Source organism: Somniosus microcephalus, chromosome 13, assembly GCF_052327205.1.
Source record: "Somniosus microcephalus isolate GS21.2 chromosome 13, FLI_Smic_1.0, whole genome shotgun sequence".
In the NCBI taxonomy this organism is placed as follows: domain Eukaryota; kingdom Metazoa; phylum Chordata; class Chondrichthyes; order Squaliformes; family Somniosidae; genus Somniosus; species Somniosus microcephalus.
The window spans coordinates 198,350,344-198,372,615 of NC_140999.1; the positions used below are offsets into that span (position 1 = coordinate 198,350,344).

At 49.6% G+C, this 22,272-nt stretch overlaps 1 protein-coding gene across 1 annotated transcript in view; it reads left to right on the plus strand.

Moving 5' to 3' along the window:
• Positions 1 to 22,272, plus strand: part of fer1l4 (fer-1 like family member 4) — a 294,195-nt gene that overhangs the window by 15,030 nt on the left and 256,893 nt on the right. The window contains exons 2-4 of the mRNA XM_086005966.1: positions 7,845 to 7,900; positions 14,028 to 14,116; positions 16,718 to 16,817. Coding sequence (XP_085862092.1) covers positions 7,845 to 7,900; positions 14,028 to 14,116; positions 16,718 to 16,817 — 245 coding nt within the window. The remainder of the gene's footprint in view (positions 1 to 7,844; positions 7,901 to 14,027; positions 14,117 to 16,717; positions 16,818 to 22,272) is intronic.

Below are 22,272 nucleotides of genomic sequence, written 5' to 3' on the forward strand. Positions count from 1 at the left end.
GATGAAGTATAACGTGGATAAATGTGAAGCTATCCACTTCGGTAGAAAAACAGAAAGGCAGAGTATTATTTAAATGGTGGCCTATAGAATACCCCCAATAGTGTGATCAAATCCTTTTTGCTCCTCAACTCTAACCAAATGGATTCTGTCCTTGTCCCCTCAAGAACATCCTCCCTTTCCAACACTTCAGTGTCTTCCTTAATCAGCACTGCCACCCCACCTCCCTTTTTCCTTCCCTATCTTTTCTGAACACCTTGTACCCTTGAATATTAAGTGCCCAGTCCTCACCGTTTTTAAGCCACCTTTCCGTTATTGCCACAACATCATATTGCCACACGGCTAATTGTGCTTGGAGCTCACCAACCTTATTCACCACACTTTGTGCGTTTACGTACATGCATTCTAAACTAATTTTTCAATTTTTCATAGTCTTTCTTAGTCTGCTCCTATCTAATATGGTACTGCTACCGCCTCTAGTACTTTCTTCTCTAGTACTATCCAACACACTCACTCTTTTATGCACCTTATTCCTCTTTTCTACTTTTATATGCTGGTGCCCATCCCCCTGCCAAGCTAGTTTAAACCCTCCTCAACAGCACTAACAAAACTCCCCGCGAGAATATTGGAGGGGTTACACCTCAACAGAGCCGGTTGAGGTGTAACCTGTCCGGCTTGTACAGGTCCCGCCTTCCCCAGAAACAATCCCAATGCTTCAGGAATCTAAAGCCCTCCCTCCTGCACCATCTCTCCAGCCACGCATTCATCTGCTCTATCCTCCTATTCATGTACTCACGAGCACGTGGCAGCGGGAGTAATCTGGAGATTACTACCTTTTGAGGTCCTGCTTTTTAATCTGTCTCCCAGCTCCCTAAACTCTGCCTGCAGGACCTCATCCCTCTTTCTGCCTATGTCGTTGGTACTGATATGGATAACGACCTCTGGCTGTTCACCCTCACGCCTCAGAGTGTCCTGCAGCCACTCGGTGACATCCTTTACCCTGGCACCAGGGAGGCAACATACCATCCTGGAGTCGCGTATATGGCCACAGAAACAACTGTATTCTCCCCTAACTATCGAATCCCCCACCACTGTTGCTCTTCCACTCTTTATCCTCCCCCCCCCCCCCCATGCAGCTGAGCCACCCGTGGTGCTGTGGACTTGACTCTGGCTGCACTCCCCCGAGGAACCATCACCCTCACCAGTCCTTGGAACAGAATACTGGTTGGAGAACGCTATGCACTCCGGGGACTCCTGCCCTACCTGCCTAGTCCTCCTCTTCTGTCAGGTGGTCACCCGTTTCCTCTCTGCCTGCATACTCTTAAGCTGCGGGGTGACCACCTCTAGAAACGTTCTATCCACGTAACTCTCAGCCTCGCGGATGCACTGCAGTGACTCCAGCCGCCGCTCAAGCTCTGAAACCCGGAGCTCGAATTGCTGTAGCTGGCGACACTTCACGCACATGTGGTCGTCCAGGCTACGCGAAGCTTCCAGGACTTCCCACATGGCACAGGATGTGCACTCCACGGGACTGAGCTGCCCTGCCATGCCTCTTTAATAGATTAAGAACTAACCCAGCAGAAATAAACTTAAAACTTAACAAAATACACTCACCAGCTACTCACCAATCAGCTCCTTCCCTTGTGCCGACGTCACTTTTTTTTACTCTGACGTCACTTTTTCAAAACTGCCTCTGTTGAGTTGCTGCCGCTCGGGACTGCTCTGCTCTCGCTGTGAGGAATCTCACACTGTGAGTCTGTCCTCTCTCGCTGTGAGGAGAGTGACACTGTGAGACTGTCGATCATTCTGCCATTGCCACTTACACTTCATCTAGAGTCATCTTTTGTTTCTTAACTTGTCCCATTACCATCTCCTTTGGCCTTGCACCATCATCCCTTTTATCTCTTAATCTCTCCTGCCTTCCATCCTATCACAGACCTTCCCTTTTATTCTTTCCTCCCCTCCCCCCTTTCCCTGCCCCTGCACTTGCTTAAACACCTGTTCCATCTCCAACTTTTTCCAGTTCTGACAAAGGGTCATCGACCTGAAACGTTAACTCTGTTTCTATCTCTACAGATGCTGCCTGACCTGCTGAGTATTTTCAGCATTTTCTATTTTTATTATAGATTTCCAGCATCCACAGTATTTTGCTTTTCTGTTAAAATAGCAAATGTTTGACTCAAAAGATTTTATAGACAGGAAGTGCATGCAGATGTAAGACTTTCTGGTAGAAAATTGAACAGGATAAGCTACAGGAGGATTTGGATATACTTGGGAACTGGGCTGACAGGTGGCAGATGAAATTCAATGTAGAGAAATGTAAAGTGGTTCACATTGGGATAAAAAAACAAGAAGGGACTATTACTAAACTAGAAAGGAAATAATGTGCATGGAAAATGAAGGAGATCTGTGTGTCCTGGTTGATAATAAATTGAAGCTATTGTAACAATGCTTGGAGGCAGTGACTAAAGCAAATCAGATGTTGGGATGTATTAGGTGGTCAGTATTGAGCTGAAATAGTGAGGTGATCCTGCCGCTTTATAAATCATTGGTGCAACTTGTGGTAAACCACTGTTAACCCTGTACATGTCTGTGTGGTAAACCACTGTTAACTCTGTAGAAGTCCGGGCATGTCTCCACCCCTGGCTCCACCCCTAAGCCCGGGTATAAAGGTGACTCACCACCCTTCCCCCCGGGAGCTCTTAGGATGGATTCACTAGCAGAGGCATGCTCCAGTTCTTAGTCAATAAAAGCCTACTTCATATAAGTCCATCTTGTAGTCTTTGGTGTTGTTGATAGCGCATCAATTTTATTGACTAATTTTCGACATGGAGCAAATCTTGAAGCCGGAACGTTTAGACCTGGATCCTCAAGCAGCAGATGCAGCCAATAACTTTGAACACTGGCTGAGCTGTTTCGAAGCCTTCCTGGAGGCCTCCAGCACTACCGTCACTACAGATGACGCGAAACGGCTTGTCTTGAACTCATGGGTGAGCCACCGAGTCTACTCGATCATCCGAGACACCACTACTTACGCGGCCGCCATCGCGACGCTAAAGGAACAATATGTGAGGCCTGTTAACGAGGTCTACGCCAGACTCCTGGCTACCCGAAAACAGCGCCCCGGGGAATCGGGCGCCGAATATTTACTGGCACTGAGAGTCCTTGGCCGGGACTGTAATTGCAAAGCGGTGACGGCCAAGGAATGCACGGAAGACCTGATCCGAGACGCCTACGTAGCCGGCATCAGGTCCAACTATACTCGGCAGAGGCTGCTGGAACAGAGGGGGCTCGACCTGCAGAAGACGGTGGCCCTCGCTAACTCGCTAGACGTGGCCCTCCAGAACATGGACGCCTACCCCCCTGACCGGATGGCCACGTGGATGCCACGGGAGCAGCCATCTTGGGACCCGGTAAGGCCACAAGCCGCCAGCAGCCCAACCACAGCTGCAATGACCAGAGGCCAGAAATGCTACTTCTGCGGCCAGGCCAAGCACCCCAGACAGCAATGCCCAGCAAAGGACGCGACCTGCTCCAAATGCGGCAAGAAAGGCCACTACGCGAGAGTGTGCAGGGCGAAATCGACCCCCAATTCCAGCAGCGCCGCGTGTGAACCGTACAGGCCGCCATTTTGGACCCCACCAGCCGAGGGGGAGCCGCCATCTTGGACACCATTCCGGGACCAGGCCCCCGGCGCGGGCGAATACTACAGCGACCCACCGACCTCGACGATGGCCTCCATCACCCTGGACCAATCTAGGCCCCATCAACTAGCCAGGTCCATGATGAACGTAAAGGTAAATGGCCATGCCACAAATTGCCTTTTCGACTGCGGAAGCACGGAGAGCTTCATCCACCCCGACACGGTGCGACGCTACTCCCTATCGGTTATGCCCACACGCCACCAGGTCTTTATGGCCTCAAAGTCCCATACGGCGGACGTCGGCGGCTACTGTGTAGCGACTCTGACAGTGAACGGCGTGGAGTACAGAGATTTTAAATTCCTCGTCCTACCACAGCTCTGTGCTCCCGTACTGTTAGGATTAGACTTCCAGTGCCATCTGGAGAGCGTCACGATGGCATATGGCGGGCCCCTGCCCCCACTTACAGTCTGCAGCCGGCAGAATTTAAACACGGCGCCGCGCAAAGTATGCAGCCTGTCCACCCTGAAGGTCAAACCCCCCCCCCCCCCCCCCCCCCCGTTGTTCGCTAACCTCGCCAAAGACTGCAAGCCAATTGCTACTAAAAGCAGGCGGTACAGTGCCGGGGATAGGAGCTTTATTAAATCAGAAGTAGAAAGACTCCTGAGGGAAGGGATTATCGAGGGCAGCACCAGCCCATGGCGAGCCCAAGTGGTGGTAGTAAAGACCGGCGAAAAACAGCGCCTGGTTATTGATTACAGCCAGACGATCAATCGATACACGCAATTAGACACATACCCACTTCCCCGCATATCTGACATGGTCAACCAGATAGCACAGTATCGGGTATTCTCGACGATTGATCTGAAGTCGGCATACCACCAGCTCCTCATCAGGCCTGAGGACCGCCAGTACACGGCCTTCGAGGCTGACGGTCGCCTCTACCACTTCCTCCGAGTCCCCTTCGGCGTCACCAACGGGGTCTCGGTCTTCCAAAGGGAGATGGATAGGATGGTTGACCAGAACGCGCTGCAGGCCACCTTCCCCTATCTAGACAACGTCACCATCTGCGGCCATGACCGGCAGGACCATGACGCCAACCTAGAAAAATTCCTCCATACGGCCCAATGGCTGAATCTGACATACAACAGAGAAAAATGTATGTTCCGCAACGCGCGCCTCGCTATTCTTGGCTGCGTGGTGGAAAACGGAGTCATCGGCCCCAACCCCGACCGAATGCGCCCCCTCCTGGAACTACCCCCCCCCCCCCCCCCACTGCCTAAAAGCCCTGAAGAGATGCCTAGGGTTCTTCTCTTACTATGCCCATTGGGTGCCCAACTATGCGGACAAAGCCCGGCCCCTCATCAAGTCAACCTCCTTCCCCCTGACGGCAGAGGCCCGTGCGGCCTTCACCCTCATAAAAGAGGACATTGCGAAGGCCACAATGCACGCAGTGGATGAGTCCATCCCTTTCCAAGTGGAGAGCGATGCATCCGACTTCGCCCTAGCCGCAACCCTTAACCAGGTGGGGAGACCCGTGGCCTTCTTTTCACGGACCCTCCAGGGCCCCGAAATTCGACACTCCTCAGTCGAGAAGGAGGCCCAGGCGATAGTGGAGGCTGTACGGCACTGGAGGCATTACCTGGCCGGTAAACGTTTCACCCTGCTCACTGACCAACGGTCAGTAGCATTTATGTTTAACAACAGACAAAGGGGGAAAATCAAAAATGATAAGATATTGCGGTGGAGGATCGAGTTATCCACCTACAACTACGATATCTTATACCGGCCCGGGAAACTTAATGAGCCCCCAGACTCCCTATCCCGTGGGACATGTGCCAACGCACAAGTCGATAGGCTACGGACCCTCCACAATGACCTCTGCCACCCGGGGGTCACCAGGTTCTTCCACTTTATTAAAGCTCGCAACCTGCCTTACTCCATCGAGGAGGTCAGGACCATGACCAGGAACTGCCAGGTCTGCGCCGAATGCAAACCGCATTTTTATAGGCCAGACAGGGCACACCTGATTAAAGCCACCCGCCCCTTCGAAAGTCTCAGCACCGATTTCAAGGGGCCCCTTCCCTCCTCTGACCGCAACACGTACTTCCTCAATATTATTGACGAGTACTCCCGTTTCCCCTTCGCCATCCCCTGCCCGGACATGACCAGCGCCACAGTCATCAGGTGCCTCAACGACCTGTTCGCCATATTTGGCTTCCCCAATTACATCCACAGCGACAGGGGCTCGTCGTTCATGAGCGACGAGCTGCGCCAGTACCTGCTCGAGAAGGGCATAGCCACGAGCAGGACTACCAGCTACAACCCCCGGGGTAACGGACAGGTAGAGAGGGAGAACGCAACGGTGTGGAAGACCGCCATGCTCGCCCTAAAATCCAAGGGCCTCCCAATCTCCCGCTGGCAAGATGTCCTCCCCGATGCGCTCCACTCCATACGATCACTGCTCTGTACTGCCACAAACGCCACCCCTCACGAGAAGATGTTCGTCTTCCCCAGGAAATCCACCTCGGGGACATCACTACCGCCATGGCTGACGTCTCCGGGACCCGTCCTGCTCAGGAAACACGTGAGGAGCCATAAGACGGACCCCCTGGTCGAAAAGGTCCACCTCCTCCACGCCAACCCACAGTACGCCTACGTGGCGTATCCTGACGGGCGGGAGGACACAGTCTCAATTCGAGATCTCGCACCCTCAGGTACCACCCGAAACACCATCGATCACCATCCACTACCTCCACCCACCACCACTACCCACGACGCACCACCGGGGTGTCTACCACGAACTGACGACATGCCGGTGCCATCCCTACCCCGAGAGGACGACACGCCAGTGCTCCGTCCCACGCGAGAAGCAGCCGCGGGCAAAGAACCGCCGCAACGGCACCACGAAGATCATTACGGCAGACAAGACCCCCGGAGAGACTTTCGTATACGAACTTTTGAAACACTTCACCCCGCCGGACTCTTTTTTAAACGAGGGGTGAATGTGGTAAACCACTGTTAACCCTGTACATGTCTGTGTGGTAAACCACTGTTAACTCTGTACAAGTCCGGGCATGTCTCCACCCCTGGCTCCACCCCTAAGCCCGGGTATAAAGGTGACTCACCACCCTTCCCCCGGGAGCTCTTAGGATGGATTCACTAGCAGAGGCATGCTCCAGTTCTTAGTTAATAAAAGCCTACTTCATATAAGTCCATCTCGTAGTCTTTGGTGTTGTTGATAGCGCATCACAACTGCACTTAGAATACTGTGTACAGCAATGTTCCCTCTAATTTTTTTCTCATGGGCTGCGTGGCCCATTCAAATTTCCGCGCATGCATGGTTTTACCATTTAAGAGCCGGTGAGCGGCCTGCGTGGGACCTCCAGACCGGGAACATTGGTGTAGGGTTCTGGTCACCACAGTACAGAAAGGATATTGCAGCTATTGAAAGTATACAGAAGAGAGTAACCAGAGTGATGGCGGGATTAGATTACAAGGAGCGATTATGTAAATTGGGCACATTCTCACTGGAAAAGAGAAGGTTGAGAGGTGATATAATTGCTGTTTTTAGGATTCTAAAGGGACTAGATAATGTAGACCACAACGAGCTGTTTCACCATGTCCAGAACAGTGGAACCAGAGGACACGACCTGCGCTTGAAGGGGGGGAAATTCAAAACTAATTTGTGGGAACATTATTTCAGTGAGCGAGTGGTTAATCTATGGAACAGGCTTCCTAGGGAGACGGTGGAAGCAGTTAGTGTTGATTCATTCAAAGGCAAATTCGATAGATTTCTGACAGAAAAAAATATTTTGGGATCCAGTATGTGAGTAATTGGAGACATGACGTGTGGTGAGTGCAGCGAGCTCGGGAGGAACAGGTGACTTTGGACCTCTGGTTCCCCAAGCTCTTCCCCCATTGGGGGTTTTCCTCGCCTCATGGGTCTGTTGTGGACTCACTGATAGAGATTGATCGCTGTGATTGGTCAACAACCCCGTTATCGTATCATGCGACTACCAGGATGGGAGAAGACGAACTAGATGGACCTGGGTCTTTATTTGTCCAGCGGTTCCTATGTTCCTACATCTTGATATAAGATATAAATAGACATTCATTTCTTAGAATAACTTAATTAGATGGACTGGATAAATGGTGTCATTCCTGCTGTGGAAAGTAACAATGGTTTCCTGACTCTGTTCTCAGGTTTCACACACTCGACCAGAAAAGCACAATGTCAAAATGAGGCTGTCTTCAATGAGGTAAGACTCTAAACATTTTTCATCCATCACTGATGTTACCAACAAATTCCAGTAAAGCAATATTTATCTCATGGCTACACTCCACCCAACAACCAACCACCCATTACACTCGGCGATTGCGTGCTCCACAACTGTTTTGCCCTGGGCTGTCTTTGCTGGACAGTAACAAAAATCTACAGCTTACAACCAACTTAGTGGGTGGAGGACACGGTAACACAATGGGTTAATGCTTTCTTCCTCCGGCATGAACCTGGCTGACACGCTTCAAATGTAAGCTTAGACTGTCGGTATCGGCAGCATATTCCACCAGGGAGGGCATCACGGCTCAGCTTGATATCCCCAAAAATGCATTTCCCAGCCGAGTCCCCGGCCGGGGGGTCAGGAGCCGAGTCCCCCCCCGGCCGGGGGGGGTCAGGAGCCGAGTCCCCCCCCGGCCGGGGGGGGTCAGGAGCCGAGTCCCCCCCCGGCCGGGGGGGGTCAGGAGCCGAGTCCCCCCCCGGCCGGGGGGGGTCAGGAGCCGAGTCCCCCCCCGGCCGGGGGGGGTCAGGAGCCGAGTCCCCCCCCGGCCGGGGGGGGGTCAGGAGCCGAGTCCCCCCCCGGCCGGGGGGGGTCAGGAGCCGAGTCCCCCCCCGGCCGGGGGGGGTCAGGAGCCGAGTCCCCCCCCGGCCGGGGGGGGTCAGGAGCCGAGTCCCCCCCCGGCCGGGGGGGGTCAGGAGCCGAGTCCCCCCCCGGCCGGGGGGGGTCAGGAGCCGAGTCCCCCCCCGGCCGGGGGGGGTCAGGAGCCGAGGTGAGTTGATGGTGAGCAGCAGCAGGTGATCAGGTAACTCGGTGCACATAAGGGGTTGAACCTGGCACTGTTCACAGTTCAGTAACATGTCAGGTGGTACGTTTAAGTTCTGAGACATTGCTGCACTCTCTCAAAAGAAGAATAAATTCAAATAAACATCATGGGCAAATGGAGGAGAGTTGTGGCGGGGGCGCAGAGTGATAACCCCGGCAAAAATGTTTTATCTTAACCCATCAAAGCAGCTGGATTGTTCCTTCCCCTCCCCCACCAGACTGGGGTGCCGTTGCCATTGGGATGGAGTTAGTCAATTGACATTTCAACTATGTATTTAGTTAGGAGGAAGGATTCGGCCCATCCCTTCAGTTGGTGCAATGCTATTGTCAGTTCATCAGTGTGTAAATGGATAGGAATTCAGTGATTGTCTATCGTCATCAGTGAAACTAGGTGTGTTTGTGGTGAAAAGTGATTGATTTAACTCTTTACAATACAGGTTCTCAACTCAGGTCCATGTAGAGCATTTGTGAACCTCTACATTGGACAAGGATACTGCCACCATCAAAAGAATCACTCACAACATGTATTATCCTCCTGCTGTTGGACAGTGAGTGGACGTCACCTCTGACTTATGTTAAAGTCCAGATCTGACTGTTTGTCCGAGGTGATCTGAGTGTGGGCTGTTTCATCCCAGTCCCTAGTGGTCATGGGCCCAAACCTATCCCCTAATTTGGTGTTAGTTGGATCTAAATGGACAATCTCATTCAGAATGACCACAAGGAACGCAGGTATGAATAATGGAGACAACGTTTGCAAAAGGCTACAGTCAACTATTGGGGCACAGTCACGGAAGCTTTACTGTGCAGCCAGCCAATCGATACCTGGTCTGGGAATGCGTGAAGGGTGCCTGATTAGGAAAGTGTTGCACTTTCCAATGTTAACATCTCAAAACTTCACCAAATATTTGGAAATGTTTTTCTCTTATCATTTTGGATTTGTGTATTTGCACAAACCTTTAGAACACTGCACCCCAACAGTTAATCAAACACGGGAGAGGCAATGAGAGTTTGATACAGGTGTGGTAAGGAGGGCTCAGCAAGTGAGTCATAACACAGAATGCACTGCAGAATTCATTCTGTTAATTAGCAGTGAACCCGGGAGCAGAATCTGCCCTGGAGTTTGGGGAGTTTTTCTGTTACGTTTGTGCAGTTGTTTACACCGGAGAATCTGCCCGCCTTCAGTAAAGTGGGTGGAGATCACAGAATCTATTATTATCAGAGAGCCAAGTCACAAATATTACACAGCTTTGCAAAACTGGTGAAAAGTTCAGAGTCTGACTTGAAATATATATTTTAAAATGTCACAATTTCAGCTCAAAATCAGTCTTTCAGATGAGAAATTAAACCGAGGCCTCGTCTGCCTGTTCAGGTGGATGTAAAAGATCCCATAGCGCTATTTAAAGAAGAGCAGGGGAGCTCTTCAGGTGTCATGGCCAATATTGATCTCTTAACCAATATCCCAAAACAGATTAACTGATCAATATCTTATTTGCTGTTTGTGGGATCATGCTGTGCACAAATTGGCTGTATTTTTCTCTACATTGCAACAGTGACCACACTTCAAAAGTAATTCACTGGCTATAAAGCACTTTGGGATGTCCTGAGGTTGTGACAGGTGCTATAGAAATGCAAGTTCTTTCTTTCGTGACTGTATTTGAGATCAGTGTCAGTGGTCACACTGCGTGGCAGCAGTGCTTTACCTTCAAACCAGTATATTAGGCCTTAGAAGATGTCATGTGATGAGGCTATTTACTTATTTTCCCAGATTCCTTCACTTCTCTCGAGGCTCCTGACTCGCCCTCACTAACAGGTGCTGCGGGGGTGGCCCGTCTTGCTTATACCAGCTTGGAATATTTCACATCTGAGCCCAGACACTGAGTGGTTGCTTGAGCCTTGAAAAGGGGAGCATCAGTGGAGGCTGAACCAGGCAGGTTCACTGGATAGTGAGCACCAGCAGGGACCCTGGTCCTAACTCGCTCCCGAGCCCAGGGTGCTGAAGCTCATCCAATTGCCATTCTAGTTGAGATCAGCTTGCTCAACAGAGGCAGGGGCCGAGATTGTTCTTACCTTGGTGGCAGGTCGCAGCCCCGCTGCTAGCTTCATCCCACTCTGGAAAATGAATTTCCGTTAATAGGGCTTGTTAAGCCCGCCCAGCGTGTTTTCCGGTCCAATTAGAGGAAGCGGGTCTGGTGATTCATGACGTGTCATCAGCTGGTTTTCTTAAAGGGACCATGGCCAACTTTTGACAGTTGTGCTGTCCGTGTTCTACAGCATTGAGGTGCTGCAAACACTGACAAGCACTGCACAGAGGCAGAGGACTGCACCCAGGTTCTCCCATGCCTCCCTCCGTATGCTTATGGGAGGAGTCAGAGCACGCAGGGAGGTCCTTTTCCCTTCCGATTGGCGGAAGAGACCTCCCCAGGAGACCAACACAATCTGGTTGCACATTGCAGAAGAGGTCACAAGCAGTGATGTCGTCGGGAGGACCTGGGACAGTGTCGCAAACGTTTCAATGATCTCATTAGATCAGGAAACGTTAGTACAAAGCCACACTCACCTACATCCTGCTGTGCCTCTCATCACATCCCCATCACTCTACCTTCCCTACCCTACCCCTGCACATCCTTACTCACACCAACATACCTTGCACCTCCACCCATCCCTCTCTATCTGCATTATCACTTCCCCATCTCACAAGCCACCCCTCACACTCACCCTCATCCTAGTGCAATCATACCAACTAACAACGCACAAGGGTAGCCACTTGGGTGTTTTATCCAATGTTCATGTAAAGTTTCTGTTAATGTGCTGTCAAACATTGAAACCTTTAATTTCAACACTTTGCATTCTTGGACAGATTTGTGTGCACCTTTGGAAGCGGCTTAGTGAGTTGCAGTGAATGGTGAGACATAACAGTACCCTGCAATGGTGGTGCATGTGAAATGAATGGCTTGGACATTGTAGGGATGCTTTATGGTGTTGGTATGGGGTGATGCCAACCTGGCGCATCACGTGGCAGCCAGGGTGTACAGCGTCAAGTGACGTAAATCTGGCCATGGTGAGGCCATCCCGGGCAGCTTTGTGATTGAGTGCTGATGTCCTGTGCAGCATCAGGTGATTGCGGAGAATGTTGGTGTTGCTGGTGTGCCTGGTGTTGGGGCTGATTGTGGTCAGATTCTGAGGACCAAGGTGCGACAGTATAAAGGGCACCCATGTTGATGGAATAGATGGCAGATTTGAAGTAGAGATGACAGAAGCATTTTGTCAATGGTGAGAGAGTTCCTCCAATGAAATGAAAGTGGAAAGCCTGCAGAATCTGTGCTGGAAATGGACTGAGAAAGAGCTTGTGGCTGAGGAAAGTGACGATCTATCAGGTGGGAGCTTTTACTGTACATTTGAAGCTGTCAAGTAACCAGCTGGAGCAATGGCCATTCAGCTCCCGCCTCAGGTTCACAGACATGGTCCCTGAGCAGCGTAGACCCTGTGGGCAAGTAGTTAAAGTTAAAAGGTAAGGTTAAAAGCATTATTAAGGGTCTGTCAACAACCCAATAATTGGTTTAATTGGGTCGCCCGCCTCTGCGGGCCAGGTCGGATCGGAGATCACACACGTGTCTGTGGGATAGGTGAGTTGTGGCGTGTTGACAGTGGGGTCCCGACCTGCTGTCAAAAACATCAAATTTCCCACCCGACCCGCCACCGATCCCACCTGCTGAGCCCCCGGAAAATTCCCCCCAGGGAATTGAACCTGGACCTTCACAGTCTGCAAAGCGTAAAGGCATTTACTGAAACATGTGGATTCAGGACCTCTTATCAGCAACTGTGACCGAAGTTAATGAAAGGATTCACGTCCAGGCCAGGGCAGTGAACAGGATCCCACCCCATTCAGCAGAGGGCTCCGGTCAAACAAGGTTCAGCTGCTCCTATCTGCTGTCAGTTGGCTCTCGTCCCCCTGTGAAACCCGAGGCCGGTTACGTGTAAGGAGTGCAGCCGTGTGTGGAAGTGACGGGCAAGCGTTAGCTTGACTCGGTTGGAGCAAAGTAAAAGAACAGGACTGGACACTCCCGCACACTCAGTCGGTGACCAGCTGCACGAGACGATCGCAAATTGTACTTTGGGAACAACAGACTTTGCACGTCCCAGGAGCAAAGTATTTTCAACATAAATTAACCCAAACAAGGCAACATTTATAAATGACAATTGAAACACAAACACACACATGTGTTTTATGTGAGAATTTTGCAGTGATTTGGCTGTCTCTGCTCTGAGGATGTGAGTGTGGGGCAGTCCCAGCTTTGGGTTATGTTGGACCCAAACACTTGACCTGAGCTACTCGATAATAGTCTCTGACTCTCCCTCCTGTTCTGGGATTACAGTGGTCGCCACACTGACCAGCTGCTGTATCCCCTGAGACACAGCCCTGTATAAAGCCGCTTAGTCTGAATGGAGCAGCTCAAATAACACATCCAGCCTGGAGGCCAAGTCTGTGACCAGTGCTGTACAGTCTGCAGTGAGCAGGGATCCAAGTCTGTGGCCAGTGCTGTACAGTCTGCAGTGAGCAGGGATCCAAGTCTGTGGCCAGTGCTGTCCAGTCTGCAGTGAGCAGGGATCCAAGTCTGTGGCCAGTGCTGTCCAGTCTGCAGTGAGCAGGGATCCAAGTCTGTGGCCAGTGCTGTACAGTCTGCAGTGAGCAGGGATCCAAGTCTGTGGCCAGTGCTGTACAGTCTGCAGTGAGCAGGGATCCAAGTCTGTGGCCAGTGCTGTACAGTCTGCAGTGAGCAGGGATCCAAGTCGCGATGCTGAGTACTGGGCAGGGTCTTTTGTGTATATATTTATATTTATATCTTTTCACGTATGGGTGTGATAGTGTCTGGGAACATCTTTGTTTCCAGCATGTAGTGTGGAAGGTTCAGTGGGAGGGGGAGTGAGTGTCGGCAGCAGGATCTTGTAGAGTTCAACACGATAACCAAAGCCCAAGGCGCTGAGGAGGATCATCTCCCGCCCAAATGCAAAACAGGAGATGGTGGCTGGAGATCTGTCCTGGAACTGGATGAAATTATGCACAAGTGTAAAATTATCTTAGACTTCTCTGCCTTGCAGGCAGTTTTAAGCACGTGGCCTGTCATCACTCGGGACAAGAGAAACCCAAGATGGCAGTCTTGCTTTCACATTGCATCAGCTGAAATATGAAATAAAATTCCCAAACCAGCAATTGGTTACATTTAACTTTTATATTTTGCTGTGCTGAATTCAGAATTGTTTGAGTTAAACAGAAATGTTTGTGTTGCAGGAATTCCGCTGGCCTCATTATGGAAGGGACATTATGGAAGAGATGCTGGAGATCAAAGTCTACAACTACAGCAAGATCTTCAGTAACAGGTGTGTGTCAAAAAGTCAAGGTCTGTACCTGAAAGAAGGTCCTTAGCAAATGGAGGGAAGTCAACTTGGCTCTGTTGGTAACATTCCTCTGTGCGAGTTGGAAGGCTGTGGGTTTGAGCTTCGCACCAGGACTTCGGCCCTGCTCCAGTCAGGGGATACTGCATTGTCAGGCAGGGGTTATGTTATTCAGACTAGTAATCCAGAGGCCTGGACTAAAGATCCAGAGACGTGAGTTCAAATCCCACCACGGCAGCTGGAGAATTTAAATTCAATTAATTAAGTAAATGTGGAATAAAAAGCTAGTATCAGTAATGGTGACCATGAAACTACCGGATTGTTGTAAAAACCCATCTGGTTCACTAATGTCCTTTAGGGAAGGAAATCTGCCGTCCTTACCTGGTCTGGCCTATGTGACTCCCGACCCACAGCAATGTGGTTGACGTGTGGGCAACACTGAGCTCAAGTGGCAAAGGACCTACTTCATCTTGTAAATATAATTTAAAACCAGATTGCTCCAGCGTTTCTAACACTTGCAGTTTTGTTAATGATTTATTGATTTTCTACAATGATCCACTCCTGTTAATTTTTACTTGAAAAATATTCTAATTATCTGGTAATTTGAATTGAGCAATTTATATAAAACAGCGCGAATTAACAGATCATTCAAATTAAGCACATTTGAAATAAAAGTTGACGATTTATTAAATGTACTTGTTTCACTGAGAAAGGAGGAAGGGAGAGAGAATGTTAGCATTTCTTACAACGTTTGATGAAAGGAAAGGGAATCGAAAGCTGAATGTCGCGAGCACATTACCTCCACCAAGCCGTTGGCCTCAGCGTGCAGTCAGTGTCTCCTGCATTGCTATTGGTCAGCACCACTCACTCCAGTTGCTTTGGTCATAAGAAACGCTGAACAAGAATGGTTCCAGCTTCAATTCTTGGGTTCTCCTGAGGTCGATCACCAGGGCTGGACAAAGATGGGCTGGGCTGGGCAGGGCAGGGACTGGGTAGGGCAGAGCTGGGCTGGGACTGGGTAGGGTAGAGCTGGGCAGGGCAGGGCAGGGACTGGGTAGGGTAGAGCTGGGCAGGGCAGGGCAGGGCAGAGCTGGGCTGGGACTGGGTAGGGCAGAGCTGGGCAGGGCAGGGCAGGGACTGGGTAGGGTAGAGCTGGGCAGGGCAGGGCAGGGACTGGGTAGAGCTGGGCAGGGCAGGGACTGGGTAGGGCAGAGCTGGGCTGGGACTGGGTAGGGTAGAGCTGGGCAGGGCAGGGCAGGGACTGGGTAGAGCTGGGCAGGGCAGGGACTGGGTAGGGTAGAGCTGGGCAGGGACTGGGTAGGGTAGGGCTGGGCAGGACTGGGTAGGGCTGGGCAGGGCAGGGACTGGGTAGGGTAGAGCTGGACTGGGTAGGGCTGGGCAGGGCAGGGACTGGGTAGGGCTGGGCAGGGACTGGGTAGAGCTGGGCAGGGCAGGGACTGGGTAGGGTAGAGCTGGACTGGGTAGGGCTGGGCAGGGCAGGGACTGGGTAGGGCTGGGCAGGGCAGGGACTGGGTAGGGTAGAGCTGGACTGGGTAGGGCTGGGCAGGGCAGGGACTGGGTAGGGCTGGGCAGGGACTGGGTAGAGCTGGGCAGGGCAGGGACTGGGTAGGGTAGAGCTGGACTGGGTAGGGCTGGGCAGGGCAGGGACTGGGTAGGGTAGAGCTGGGCAGGGACTGGGTAGGGTAGAGCTGGACTGGGTAGGGCTGGGCAGGGCAGGGACTGGGTAGGGCTGGGCAGGGCAGGGACTGGGTAGGGTAGAGCTGGGTAGGGCTGGGCAGGGCAGGGACTGGGTAGGGCTGGGCAGGGCAGGGACTGGGTAGGGCTGGGCAGGGCAGGGACTGGGTAGGGCTGGGCAGGACTATGCTGGGAAGGGCAGGGCAGGGACTGGGTAGGGCTGGGCTGGGCTGAGCTCTTTGTATCTCTGGGCCAAGCGAACAGGGGAGACAGACACATGGGTTCCTGCTCTATGGGGGAAGGTTTCTATATGTAAATAAATCACTGCTTATAAGAACATAAGAACATAAGAAATAGGAGCAGGAGTAGGCCAATTGGCCCCTCGAGCCTGCTCCACCATTCAATAAGATCATGGCTGATCTGATCCTAACCTCAAATCTTCTATCACTCTCCATCCACCCGAACCCATGTGATCTCCCGGGAGAGGCGAAAAACCAGATAAAAAACCCAATGGCCAATTTGGGAGAAAAAAATCTGGGAAATTCCTCTCCGACCCATCTAGGCGATCGAAACTCGTCCAGGAGATCACTCTGTCCCTATATTTTCTACAGTACTTACCTTCTGTAAAGGCGATCTCCACTTCGGCCAGGAACAAGAATAAAACCATCTCCTGAAATCTAACACAGAATTAGAACACAGTAGGAGCAGAACCAGGCTACACGGCCTGATCTTATCACATCCTCCCAAATTATTTCCAGTGACCTGCTGTAAAGGGCACCTTTGTGGATATTTGATGAAGAAACAATCAAAGAATGTGTTCAAAGCCTGAAGCGGAGATTATGAACATGGTGAAAGGGGAAATTAATTCATACATTTATTCTGCTTTTATAGGCTGCTGGGTCACTTACATATCAGTCTTCAACAGGTGACTAAAGCCGGCCGATTGGTTCTCAGGGAAGCTCTGGTTGACAAGAAGAATGCTCTGACAGATGTAAGTACACGACAAACCGCTCGCAGTCTAATCCGAGATCCTTCAGTAATCTGTAGCCGTGTATGGCGTGAAGTCAGTGTTCTGCCTCCGGACACTGAATGGGTATTTGGTCAGGAAGGGCTGCGTCAGTTGCATTCACATCAATAGGGTAGGTGACCAGTACAGGTTTTTAGTGGAATTTCTGAAATGTAAGCTAAAAGTATATTGTTAAAATAAAAATTCATTTTTCAAATTTATTTCTGTGTCTTAGGAAGTGGTTGGTTATTAATGTTTTCTGTTTTTATAGTTTTTATTCCCTTTTTTCTTTTTACTAGTTTTTATTTTTTTCCTCTCATAGAGTCAGAGTTATACAGCACAGAAAGAGGCCCTTCGGCCCATCGTGTCCACGCCGGCCATCAAGCCCTGTCTATTCTAATCCCATTTTCCAGCACTTGGTCCATAGCCTTGTATGCTATGGCGTTTCAAGTGCTCATCTAAATGCTTCTTGAATGTTGTGAGGGTTCCTGCCTCTACCACCCTTTCAGGCAGTGAGTTCCAGATTCCAACCACCCTCTGGGTGAAAAAGTTTTTCCTCAAATCCCCTCTAAACCTCCTGCTCCTTACCTTAAAATTATGCTCCCTGGTTATTGACCCCTCTACTAAGGGGAAAAGTTCCTTTCTATCTACCCTATCTATGCCCCTCATAATTTTTTACACCTCAATCAGGTCCCCCCTCAGCCTTCTCTGTTCTAAGGAAAACAACCCCAGCCTGTCCAGTCTCTCTTCATAGCTGAAGCGCTCCAGCCCAGGTAACATCCTGGTGAATCTCCTCTCCAATGCAATCACATCCTCGCTATAGTGTGGCGACCAGAACTGCACACAGTATTCCAGCTGTGGCCTAACTAGCATTTTGTACAGCTCCATCATAACCTCCCTGCTTTTATATTCTATGTCTCGGCTAATGAAGGCAAGTATCCCATATGCCTTCTTAACCACCTTATCTACCTGTCCTGCTGCCTTCAGGGATCTATGTACATGCACACCAAGGTCCCGCTGATCCTCTGACCTTCCTAGGGTCCTACCGTTCATTGTGTATTCCCTTGCCTTGTTAGTCCTTCCAAATGCATCACCTCACACTTTTCAGGGTTAAATTCCATTTGCCACTGTTCTGCCCATCTGACCAACCCGTCTATATCGTCCTGCAGCCTGAGGCTTCCCTCCTCGCTATTTACCACTCCACCAATTTTCGTGTCATCTGCGAACTTACTGATCATACCTCCTCCATTCATATCTAAATCATTAATGTACACTACAAACAGCAAGGGACCCAGCACCGATCCCTGTGGTACACCACTGGACACAGGCTTCCAGTCACAAAAACAACCTTCGACCATCACCCTCTGCCTCCTGCCACTAAGCCAATTTTGGATTCAATGTGCCAAATTGCCCTGGATCCCATGGGCTCTTACCTTCTTGACCAGTCTCCCATGCGGGACTTTGTCAAAAGCCTTACTGAAGTCCATGTAGACTACACCAACTGCACTACCCTCATCTACGCACCTAGTTACCACCTCAAAATTCAATCAAATTGGTTAGACATGATCTCCCCCTGACAAAGCCATGCTGACTATCCTTGATTAATCCTTGCCTCTCCAAGTGGAGAATAATTCTGTCCCTCAGAATTTTTTCCAATAATTTCCCTACCACTGATGTTAGGCTCACTGGCCTGTAATTCCCTGATTTATCCCTACTACCCTTCTTGAATAATGGTACTACGTTAGCTGTCCTCCAGTCCTCTGGTACCTCCCCTGTGGCCAGAGAGGATCTGAAAATTTGTGTCAGAGCCCCTGCAATCTCCTCCCTTGCCTCACACAGCAGCCTGGGGTACATCTCATCTGGGCCTGGGGATTTATCCACTTTTAAGCCCGCTAAAACCGCTAGTACCTCCTCCCTCTGAATACTAATTATCACAATCCCACTGCCTGATTTCTATGTCTACATCGTCCTTCTCCATCGTGAACACAGATGCAAAATATTCATTTAAAACCTCACCCACACCTTCCGGCTCTACACATAGACTGCCACTTTGGTCCCTAATGGGCCCTACTCTTTCCCTGGTTATCCTCTTGCCCTTAATATACTTATAAAACACCTTGGGATTTTCCTTTATTTTGCCCGCCAGTGTTTTTTGATGCCCCCTCTTCGCTCTCCTAATTTCTTTTTTAAGTATGCCCCTGCACTTTCTATACTCCGCTAGGGCTTCCACTGTTTTTAGTCCTTTGTATCTGCCAAAAGCCTCCCTTTTTTTCTTAATCCATTCTTCTCTCCTCTTCACCCCTGGCTCCTTGCTCGTTGCTAGAATGCAGTTCCATGGACACCAGGTTCAATCCTGTGTCCTGCTACATGGAAATTCTTTGTGTGAACCAGAACTGTTTCTGCCCACTCCCAGCACATTGTGGTGCAGCGCAGGTTAACTAACTCTGCACAAACTGGAGATCGAGCCTGGGCATTCTTAGCTTTATAGCTCAGTTAGTCAGTATCTTGACCAGTTGCGCTCTCTTGTTCAAGGCTTGCAATGAATTTTCATCATCAGCCAGGTAAACATGGAGACTTGAGCGATGATCCTGACCCTGTCTAGCCCTGAGCCTGGGCTTGGTCTTGGCAAAAAGCAACAATGTAAGAACAGGTAAAAAAAAACAAACAGCTGCATGCACACAAAACCTGTTTGACTTGAATGAGAAAGGTCAGCCAATAATGAGTAAGCACATTCCCTTAACAACTTGTTGCTATGACAGTATTTAAAATACAACACAAAGATTGAGCTGCGCTGAGCTGAACTATCGGAATGGGATCTTTAACGCTCGTTCCCACATTCTTTCAGAATTGAAATACTCAACATGCTTCAAAGAGAAAATGCTTTGGAATTGCTGCAGAAGCTTATGGATGTTGAAGAGACATAGGGTTGAATCTCGAGTTCAACAATTTCAGATCATAACCTCAGCTTGTAATTTTTCCACTCCTTTCCCCCCCCTTTCCTTTTGTTTCTCTCTCACACCTGGCAGCTATCTCCTGCCCTGCCAGTACACTTTACACCTAATCTCAGCCTATTACCATCTCGTCTAGCTCTTTTACTGCTTTTGTTTCTTTCACTACTTTTGTCCGATCGCAGCCCTGCCTTCGATCTATTTTCTTTTCTTTCCAGTTTTGAAGAAGGGTTCGACCCGAAACGTCAACTCAAATTTCTCTCCACGGATGTTGCCTGACCTGCTGAGTTTTTCCAGCATTTTCTGTTGTTATTTCGGGTTGTACATATTGTTGCCTCTGGGTCATTCCTTCTCCTGAGTGTTATGTTTTTAAGCAGTGGGGGCTGAGGCAGGCATTTCATGCACTGGTCCCCGGTGCACAATATAAGCCGATAGTCAGGCTTTTCGGAAGCTGTTGATCAGTTTTTACTAGTTTTCATAAATGGGGAGTGTCACAAAGCTTGTTCCAATTCACAGTGTAACTGGATCCTAACTTCATGATGTCATGGGGTTGGTGGGAGGAACAAATGAAGCAGGATCCACTCAAATATACAGCCCCAAACTCGCACAGACCAATAAAGTTGTCACCTGTCTTGTTCTAGAGCAGACAGTGTCATTTTTGAGTGGATGAAATAGGAATTTCTGAAGTATAAATTGGACATAAAAGTGTCTTTTTTTTAATTATACAAATCTATTTGTTTAGTGTACCCTTTGCATCTGGTGTTGCAGACATTAATTACAGTGTTTTGATGAATTTTTATCATTAGCAAAGCAAACTTGAGCCCTGAAGTCATGATGCAGCCTTGCCCTGTCCCTAACATGCCCCAGGTGGATTGGATTTAGCGAGTTCAGACATAACCGGTGGCACCGGGGCCAGTGTGAGAGACCAGCAACATAACAGAGAGATCTGGAAACTGAATTGAATAGAATGACTGTCTCTTCAATGTTAAACATTCTTGCCACCATTCAAAATGCACTAATAATAACTTTCATATTTTATTGCTAAGTATTGTTCTGCAAATTAAAGAATTGTAAAGGACAACTGAGAAAACAAACAAAAGCTGACAAAGCTAAAACAGCCCTGATTTGTGGCCTGTCAGTTACCCTGAAAGCACAATTTACACAGCAGGTGCAGGTCTGCCAAGCAATCCATCACTTGCATTGCAGAAGATTTGGAACATTTCTCTCATTTCTCAAAATGCATAGAAATGACAAATGGAAACAGGCCATTCGGCCCAACTAGTCCGTGTCAGATTTTACCCTCTGCGCAATATTCCTAATCACATTTACCCGTCCTGTTCCCGTAACCCTTCAACCCCTTTTCCTTCATCCTCCTCTCTAATTCGCTCGTCACTGGGTCAAAATCCTGGAACTCCCTCCCTAACAGCACTGTGGGAGCACCTTCACCACACGGACTGCAGCGGTTCAAGAAGGCGGCTCACCACCACCTTCTCAAGGGCAATTAGGGATGGGCAATAAATGCTGGCCTTGCCAGTGATGCCAACATCTTAAAAAAAAAAAAGATCCTGAATGTTGACAGTTTCTGCCTCGGCCACTAACACTGGGAGTGAATCCCACAGCCTCGCAAGTGTGTGCGTGAAGAAGTTTCTCCTGCCCTCTGTTCTAAATCTATTGCATTTAACCTTGTATCGAAGGTCCCTCGTTCTCGACCCTCAACTACTGGAGACAGTCTGCTTCTCGCTCCCCTGTCCCATCCTTTCCTCATTTCAAACAAAGACACTTCATTGGCTGCGAAGCCCTTTGGGACATCCTGAGGTTGTGAAACGCGCTGTAGAAATACAAGTTGTTTCTTTTCTATTGAGAAACCAAAGTGCAGGACAGCTCCAAGGAGGAGAGAGAATGAGTGAAATCAAGAGTCGTGGATAGGTATATCAGGCTTTGGTATTGAAATCCCGTAGAATGGAGGGAATATTGAGGGAGTGAAGGATTTCCACAGCTTTCTGGGGAAAAACCGAGCTGGAGTAAGAAACGGTGTGAGACTTGGATTCCAGCACAGTGAGGATAGAGAGAGAAGAAAGTTCATTCAATTCTTTTAAATCTAATTGATTTTTAACAACAAGTTGCATTAATATAATATCTGTAACATAGTAACTGCCTCAATGTACTTCAGGAACACAGTAACAGTTTCAGGCAGGAAAAGATCTTCTGCCAATCGAGTCCTCCTATCCACAGTATGCCCTTCGGCCCATCTAACCCTCCTATCCACAGTATGCCTTTCAGCCCATCGAGCTCACCTGTCCACAGTATTCCCATGCTCCATTTCTAATAACCCTGAATCCCAGTTGTTGACGAGAACCAGTCTAGGTCCTTCTTGAAACCCATTAATGTTTCTTGTTCCACCCCCTGTGTCATTAATCTGTTCCACGTATTCATTACACTTTTGGTTAAAAAAAACTTCTTCCTGCATTTCCTACTTGCTTTTGTTGTCCTTA